The 8,346-nt window shown below is 50.3% G+C and overlaps 1 protein-coding gene across 1 annotated transcript in view; it reads right to left on the bottom strand.

Moving 5' to 3' along the window:
* Positions 1 to 420: 420 nt before the first annotated feature.
* VIPAS39 (VPS33B interacting protein, apical-basolateral polarity regulator, spe-39 homolog) overlaps positions 421 to 8,346 on the bottom strand; it is a 13,221-nt gene continuing 5,295 nt past the window's right edge. Inside the window, exons 6-19 of the mRNA XM_010288252.1 lie at positions 7,280 to 7,336; positions 6,251 to 6,343; positions 5,537 to 5,570; positions 4,986 to 5,088; positions 4,870 to 4,897; positions 4,608 to 4,681; positions 3,971 to 4,046; positions 3,540 to 3,674; positions 2,940 to 2,981; positions 2,450 to 2,539; positions 2,011 to 2,097; positions 1,376 to 1,465; positions 968 to 1,072; positions 421 to 698 (exon numbers count right to left, since the gene is read on the bottom strand). Of these exons, the coding sequence (XP_010286554.1) occupies positions 678 to 698; positions 968 to 1,072; positions 1,376 to 1,465; positions 2,011 to 2,097; positions 2,450 to 2,539; positions 2,940 to 2,981; positions 3,540 to 3,674; positions 3,971 to 4,046; positions 4,608 to 4,681; positions 4,870 to 4,897; positions 4,986 to 5,088; positions 5,537 to 5,570; positions 6,251 to 6,343; positions 7,280 to 7,336 (1,035 nt within the window). The 3' untranslated portion in view covers positions 421 to 677. The remainder of the gene's footprint in view (positions 699 to 967; positions 1,073 to 1,375; positions 1,466 to 2,010; positions 2,098 to 2,449; positions 2,540 to 2,939; positions 2,982 to 3,539; positions 3,675 to 3,970; positions 4,047 to 4,607; positions 4,682 to 4,869; positions 4,898 to 4,985; positions 5,089 to 5,536; positions 5,571 to 6,250; positions 6,344 to 7,279; positions 7,337 to 8,346) is intronic.

Below are 8,346 nucleotides of genomic sequence, written 5' to 3'. Positions count from 1 at the left end.
TGCCTGTTCTTCCCTGATAAAGGGATCTTCCAAGAGCTGCAGAGTGCCAGCATAAGGATACTGGCACAAGCTGCTGTCCTGGCTCTCTGCAGGAGTTCTCACAACAACTCCTTTCCTAGGGTAAGCCAGAGCAAACCAACAAAAATAAGCTTTAAGGTACAGCTGGTCCTTTCCCCCAACACACTCTGACACAGGGAGAACACAGTCGAGTAGGCTTTACTCCAGCCACAGCCATGACTGGTGATACCCAAGCCAGCTTAAGTGTTACAGGTACTGGTTACTCTCCCTGGTGGAGAGATCCACAAGTGTGACTGACCTGTTCCTCTTGTGAAAATAAGCCCAGGCACCACCCAGAGCCGACATAACCTTGCTCTGCCCAGCAACTTCCCTCCATAAACAAAAGTGATACCTGGCTTACAGCCAAGTCAAAGAGAATCAGATTCCAAAAAGAATCAGTCTTGGTGGATCAGTACTGTGGTTTTGCTGGCTACATTGGAGCAGCTGCCTTCGACTAGCCTGAATGCCCCTGTCCAACAAGCCACGGGCACCCACTGTCACGGACGAACGCTGATCATGCAATGAGTAGTAACAGAGCTGTTCTGTTGGCACTGGACTGGGTTTTGTGGTTTCCTTTTTCACTGGCAATGCAACGGCCCATCAGGCTGCTTCACAGGTGCTCAGTTCTTCCATCGGATTTGCTAAAAGAGAATGAGACATGACTAACATCAGCGCTGACCACAGACCCCTCAGGGGCCAAGTTAGAGAGACACAATCCCTGACAAGGATAACTATGGCCAGAGGGTGCTATTTCTATCAGTTTCACCCTTCCTTCCTACACTGAATGCAACCCCAAACATAAGATTAGCTATCCAGCAGGGATAAAAAGTATGTAGGACAGCCATGACCTTATACCTAATCTGACCATTTCTGATGAGAGTCTCTGGAAGAAAAAGTAGGCGTTTCTTACCATGTTGTTGAGAATGCTGTTTATCTTCTCTTCTTCTGCAGAGCCTCGCTCCACCTTACATTTATATGCTGTCAGCTGGATGCGATCCTTCAGATCCTTGTACGTCTAGATAAACAGCAAAACCAGCACCCAGCTGAGTGAAGAGGACACTTCCACAGTTAGATGGTGCCCTGTAGATGAGCAGGGCAACTCTTCAATCCCCCCTCAAGTTCCAACCAGAGCACAATTTCACAGCACAAACACTAGGAGACACTCTCCTGGCTCACTTTGCTTCTACTGGGAACCATATCATTGCTCCCAGGCCACAGGGATAAACAAACCACACCAGGCACATGCCAGAGCATGGGAAAGCTAGGGAGAAAAAGCAGACTCTTGTACCATCTCTTCCCACACACAGCAGATACCTACCTCAATGACAACATCATGGCACTTGTATTTGGTGGCGAGGTTCAACCGTGTCTCCACATCCTCTACCAGGCGCACGTACTCCTGCAGCACCTGCGAGGGAAGGAAGAGTGTCTCAGCTCCCTTCTGCAGGTACCCCCTGCCTTGTTCTCTCACCCCAGTCACAAAACCTTTCAAGGTTGCTGGTCACACAGACTTGACCCCTTCCTTCCTAAGGCAGCAAGTGACCAGGACAAGATTGCTCAGGACCCCAGAGGCAATAAAGCTCTCCTCACAAAGCTCAGAGTCCTAGGCTACCTTGTTCCTATGGATTGGGTTAACCATTGCCAGGCAGATTAAGCGTAAAAAAAACTAATGTAGCAAACAGTGGCAGCAATGCACTGTGGGGAGAGAGCTCTCAGACAACTCTAGGCCCGCTGTCCCTCCTGCAGTCATACCTCAGAGCCAGCCCTCACTAACACCCACACTTGCTGTGGGTGCATGGGTCACTCAGCTGAGTGCTGCACCCACCCGGCAGAGCCAGCAGCTCAGCAAGCTGTTCTCCCACTCCCAGCTAGGAAGCAGCTCACTTGGGGTATCATTCACATCCGAAATCCCAATGAAGAGCAGGAGGACATAAGCAGCGGTTCCTTGCTCACCTGCACAGGAGCATTGTTCCTCTGCAAGATCTCCACCACCCTGTGGAAGCCAATAGGTGCCTTCTTCTTGGTGTAGCCCAGCCAGTTCTGAAATGAGAGCCGAACCCTATATTAATCCTAAAGGGCAATCCCTCCAGCTACAAGAAAATGTTTTTCCCCAGTGCCAGCAATGTACGCCACCAGCCACCACGTGCACCACTGGCAGAACCCTTCATGCGGTGGCTGCAAACCCTTTGGTAACCCTTCTCTGACCTTGTTGCTGCAGCCAAGCCAGGCCCAGCAGGGGCAGGGAGAGGAGGAATTGCAGCACCCTGCAGCAGAGGTACTGGGCCCTGCTGAAATAAAACCAGTCTGTCCGGTAACTCCAGAACAAGCCAGCTATCAGTAGCAGATATCAGCACTTGAAACTGAGTCCCCAGCAAGGCTTTCTGCAGCTCACCTTGGTGGTGAAGAGGGCATCCACATCATCCCAGGCTCGCAGCTTGGCACGGGCAGCCAGGGCAGTCAGCACATACTGCTTATCAGGAATCTGCAAGGCAGAAAGCTGCAGTCTGAGCGCTAGCACGGCTCAGAAGGCCTGCGAGGGTTGGATAGGAATGGCATCTGCCCCCAACCCTGTCAGGGCCCAAACCAACAGCCAGGAAATTAGGTGAGATGCTCTCTGAGGCCAGGGCCGGTGCTGCAGAGGGCAGGAGGTGTGGATTTGTAAGTGCTGCTGCAGCCAGGGTGCACCCAGTGAAAGCCTCCACACGGCTCCCACTTACCTTTCTAAGCCTCCAGAATGGCCCTGCTAAAGGAGGATGCCATGCCCCCCGCCCTATCTCAGTGCTGAGCCCCTCAAACTTCTCCTACCCAGCCCCCTCGCTAAATACAGTTTGGCTGCCCACATTTTCAGCTAGTGCTGCCACAACAGCAGGAGACTCATGTACCTTAAATGTTTTCTTCAGGTTGGTCGGGCTGCTGAACGTTCCCTAGAGAAAGCAAACAAGTCAGTGCAAACTCAGCAGGGCAGGCCACAGGAGAGGTTCAGACACCTGTTGCAAGGCATTTGCCACCCACAGGATGAATGCCCCCAAGTTTTTGCTGCTTTTTGCACATATCAGTGCCACAGGAGGAAACAGCTGGCAGAAGAGAGTAACTATCCCACACCATTAGCTCTCTAGTTTGGTTTCCCCTACATCCTCAACTAGTGTACCTCCAGCACTTCCAAGACTACTATCACACACCTCAGTCTCATGTAATTAAGGGCCAATTCTGGCTCCTTAGAGCCAGAAGTAAAAGACAGCGGTTTCTAGGAGGCAGCTCCTTGACAGGCTGTCCCAGGTTGAATGCCCCATCTTAGAGCACAAAAGAAAACTCCAAACTGGTCCCAGATGGACAAGGGGAGCTGGGTTCCTCTAGGTCTCTCTGAGGGATGAAATATGATCTCCCTCCCCCTTCTTTGCTTAACATGCCCCAGCTTAACCACCCGCATATCAAGGGCTAGAGGGATGAGATGTAACCCTTCTCTTCTCCCACATCATCCTCACCTCAGCCTCTGTGTAGTGGTAGAAACAGGAATAGAAGAGGGTGGTCACTAGTGGCATGTTGAGAATTGAAGCCTTGCGAGGATATTTCCGAAATATCTCGGACTGCCCAGCCGTCTCCAAGTGCCGATCATTGGCCTGCGGAAACAGGAAGACAGAGAGGGTGAACATGAGCCAGAGCAATTGCCTGACCTAGCTGCGGGGTAGAGACCTGGGGAGAGTGTTGTGAGAGCAATTAACAGGCACAGCCTCAACATGCCATGAAGTCTCAGGTCTGGTATTTCACACATGTGCCTGGTACAGCAGCTTGGATAACAATTAAACTACACCAGCCAAGGCAGGCTGGTTAGATCCACAGTGGTAGAAGTTAGGGACAGATAGAGATCTTGCAGCTAGTCCCAGTCATTTCCTAACCAGCAGGGAAGATTTCATACCTCAATGATGATCTGTCGCTCCAACAGGGTATAATGGTCTTGGATGTGGGAGGTATCCTCAGCTGAAAACGGCAGCCTGGCCAGACATGGAGGAAGGAGACACTGTCAGCAGCTCTTAGCACAGTATACTTAGAAGGATGCTCCTCTCTTATCAAACTTCTCCCCACAGACAGAGATGCGGGGAACACCTCCCATTCTCCCCAGCCTGAGTGGCTAGTAAATACTCAAACTCCTGCCCTGCTGCCCGTTTCAGTTGGATCTCTCCTAGCCAGGCTCCAGAGAAGGAAAAGGTACGTGGCACCTCTCACAGAACAATCTAAAGCTGATGCTGCCAATTTCCTCAAGTTGTCAGGCATCTGAGCTTTCATCCTTCACAGCCTGAAGGATCAAGGATCAGAAGGTCCCTGAAGCATTTTTGCCTCCAAGTAAGCAGCAAAAGCTGCTGGACTAGTGATCACCACAAATTCTTCCTCTCTGTTCTACACTGTGTCCACAACACCCCACTCCCACTGAGGCAAAACCAACATCAGCTCTCAAACTACATAAGCTGTGGTACTGTGACAGAGGTCTAATTTTCTTTACTACCACTTCCTGTGAAACACCCAGAACCCTGCTACCCTCTTGCATTTTTTCTTACCCAATGCAGCCTTTCAGAAATTCCCTCCTTTTTTCTACATCCTGGATGTTCAAATGCTCCCGGTACTGGGACAGCTTTTTTTAAGAGAAAAGCAGCACAGTCTGTTCTCATGGATTTGGGAGATACAGGACTCCAGAGGGCAAAACTCCAGAGGATGCAAAGCTCTCGCCTGACTACCAGACACCCTGCAGCCAGCCTCCCCCTGCTCACTACACTCCTTCTTCACTGAGGAAAGGAAGCTTCTGCTCCTGGGAATACTCACAGCAACTTCCTCAGTCCTGTCTAGGAACCTGCAAAAGGGAATGAGCAAGGATTAACTTGGAGGCAGGTTCCTAGAAGTGTGCTCAGCCCTGCCACAAGGCTGGGGAAGAGCCTCACCTGAGCAGATCCAGAAGCAACTTCTGCTCACCCGTCTCTTTGAGGAAATGGATCAGATGACACAAGGCCACCTGCCGCACCTCCAGCTCCCGAAACAAGATCTCTACAGGAGAGAGAGAGAGAGAGAGACGTACAGGTGGGTGAAGTAAGTTAGCACTACCAAGCCAGAGGGGGCTAAGCATGGTTCATGGAGTTGCAAGTCATTGGCAGGATTAAACAACCTTTTTCCATCTAAAAGCACAGTCTTGGAGGCTAGAGCACAGGAGAAAAGCCTGTTCGCAAGGTGGCCAGCTGAATTCACAGCAGTGTGCTACCCCTACAGATTCATTTAGATTCACCCATCACCACTACCACCACTTACCACTGCTTAAATCTCCTTTCTGGGGTCTTCATGGGCAACACCACCCCCATTCCCATGTTACACTCGCTGCAAAAATATTTCATGCTCAGTAAAGTAGCAATACCCCAGATGCTCTATTTGTGACTTGCACCCAGTGAAAGAACTAGCCACACAGAAACACTATAGAAACCCTGGCCCCAGTCACACTTACCTCTCCTTAGCGTCCGTTTCAGGAATATCAGGACCTGTGAGCACAGAGAGGCAGCTCTCAGCTGATCAGATCAGTCTTCACCAGGATTAAGACAGACAGCAGACTGGTCAAGGCTTGGGGAGGCTTTTGCAAAGGGCCTCTGAAGACACAGCTCTTACAGCACTGAACTGAATTCTGCTACTCAGTAGACACAGGACAAGTAGTGAGCCAGGGCCACAGCTGCCTGGATGCCTGCCTAAGCTCCTACTCTGGAGCTTAGATACGTGAGACCAAGATTTACAGAGAAAAAGCTTTCCATGAGAGATCCAAGGGCTTAAAACACATGGATGAGGGAAGCTCTGACACAGTCTCATTTGCTGCCTGATGCTTTGGAAGCCAGATAAACTGGAGAGGCCCCTCAAATCTTCTGTGCTGCAATGAGCAGATTAAACCTTGGCCATCAAGAAGTTACTGCAGAGATCTGTAAGGCTGAAGGATCAGGTTCCTTGTTATTAACCTGACATTAATTCTGCAGAGTGGCAGGGAAGCCAGCAGGAAAAGAATATGGAACTTCCTAGTCTTAAGCTTTGATACTTTTCAGTAACGTCTTGGTTTTAAGTAAAGGACAGCCCCCTGTCTTGCAAGATTAGGTGGCCAACTGACTGCATTCACACAACCACACTCTGTGGCGTCACCCAGGAAGTCCCAGCCCTACATAGCCCCAGCAGGACTCACAGCTGTAATGACATTGCCATCATGCCCTGCCACAGCTTCATCCAAGAGCACCAGCTTGTCCTGCAGGGAGCGAAATCTTTCTAGAGAGCAGACCTGGAGAAAGCAGAGGTATAAGTAGGCATATGGGACATCAGACAATCCCCAGGCTGAACCAATGCCCAAGGCACTACCTATTCTTCCCCCATGAGCACTTCAGCAACATGAATAACTGCCCTTCCAACCAGCACAGAACTTCTCACTTAGCTGAAACCACATGCTGCATGATCCCTGGGAATCTGTCCACAAGGGTTGCAGAGTTAGCCCTCCTTACTGCTCAGGCTAGGACAGCAGACATTGTACATTCAGCACAAACATCCTTGTATCAAGGCAAGGCTTCCCTGCACACCACAAGCCACCAGCCCTGACAGGAGAAGGGAACTCTGCAGGGCCCTTTCCACAGAAGAGACCAGAAAATTAGAGTTGTTAAACTCTTCCTCCCTTCTTCTTACCCCATAATTGTGGCCTCTCTCAAGCCTTTAGTTCACCTCAGCCTTTGAGGAGACACATTCAGAGTAAAACCACAAGCTCCCTGTGTGCTCACTGCAAACTGAGGCAGCTGAGACTAAGATTACGGCTCCAGTGTAACCAAGGCTGCTTCTGTCTTCCCCCCTTCATCTGCCACCAACTAAGAAGGGAAGTAAAGCTCCACATCCTCAGATTTTTTCAATAAACCCAGCTCCAAGGAGCAGAAAGGGTAGAGAGGAAGAGAGCAGTACAGATACCTCCTGTCAGAGCCTAGCTGAGGGGACAACTCAAGTAAAAGATACAACAAAACCCTGAAGATCTCCTGCTGCTCCTGAGCTAGTGTGATCCCAGAACTGCCACCCAACAAAGCAGCAGACAGGCAGCGCACTGTCCCTGATAGACGCTGCAAGCAACACAGATCCCCTCACTGCTCCTGGAACAGCCAGGAGCATAGGGAGATGTAAAGCAGTTTAGGATCACCCACATCCCGTCTCCTGCAAGCAGGTGGCTGTGGCAAGTCCTTACCTTGCCCCTCTGCATTCGCCTGACTGTGTCTTTGGGGCTCCAGTCACTGCAGTAATCCTGCCACAAGAAAGATAAAGAGGTCTTGAGACTCAAGAGGCCAGATCACACCAGCAGTCCCCAAGCTGCTTTCCACTTGTGCTGGATCAGCGTGATGGCCCATGTGTAGCTTCTCAGACTTATCATTCAGCTGCTCCAGGGGAGTGGTTAGTAGGATATGTCCTTACAGTGTGCAGGTGCAGATGCCCTCAGACTCTGCATGCTGGTGGGGAGGGAAGCTAGAGGCTAGAGTTTCTATGGCCTCAGTAAGGTCTGTCATCATATCCTTTATAAGAAGTGCATTTCAACAGGTTGTCCTCCTTGCAAATTAAAGCTCCAATGTTGCTTTTAGAAGGACAAACAAAATACATGCAAAACTGACAAACCCAAAACTGAGGGGGGAGGAGTCAGTTTGTTGTTACAATTCAGACAGACTTCTGCTGGTGAGCCCTCCACAGCAGTGTGGAGAACGCAGGGACAACAGCCTCAGGCAACTGCCTGGAGAGTCACATAGGACTAGTACAATGTGACAAGAGCACTGAAGCCTGTAGCAAGGCCTTCCTAAGGTAATATGCTACCACTGCTGCAATGACCAAAGTTCTTCCCCTGCAGACACTACAGTCTGGAAGCACTGGATTAAAAGAGGCCACTCCTGAACTTGGACTCCAAGAAGGCATCTAAGTCTTTGTGAGGCATCCAAGCCAGTGGTTGTAATTCAGCCTTCTGCCTCAGAAGAGCTAGAGAGAGAGAGTAACCAGAACCAGCTCTCAGTACATTACATTTTAAGTTCACTGAAGATTTCTTGAAAACCCAAATCTAAAGAAAAAAAAAGGGTTGACCCAGTCCTATCAGGGGACCACTGCACAGCCAGTGTATAGCTGAGTGTCAAATGTCCTGAGCACCAGAGGTCTCTCCAGCACCTCTGGCCAGAGGCAGCTCCTCATCCTGTCATTGTCAGGACACTGGTTCAAAGCTGCCACTAACTTTCCCTTCTTTGTTCCACCCCACTTACAGCACTCCTGCTTGCTCTT

Source organism: Phaethon lepturus, unplaced genomic scaffold (assembly GCF_000687285.1).
Source record: "Phaethon lepturus isolate BGI_N335 unplaced genomic scaffold, ASM68728v1 scaffold28325, whole genome shotgun sequence".
In the NCBI taxonomy this organism is placed as follows: Eukaryota; Metazoa; Chordata; class Aves; order Phaethontiformes; family Phaethontidae; genus Phaethon; species Phaethon lepturus.
Note: the sequence above shows the minus strand (reverse complement) of the source record. Positions and strands in the feature narration are given on the sequence as shown.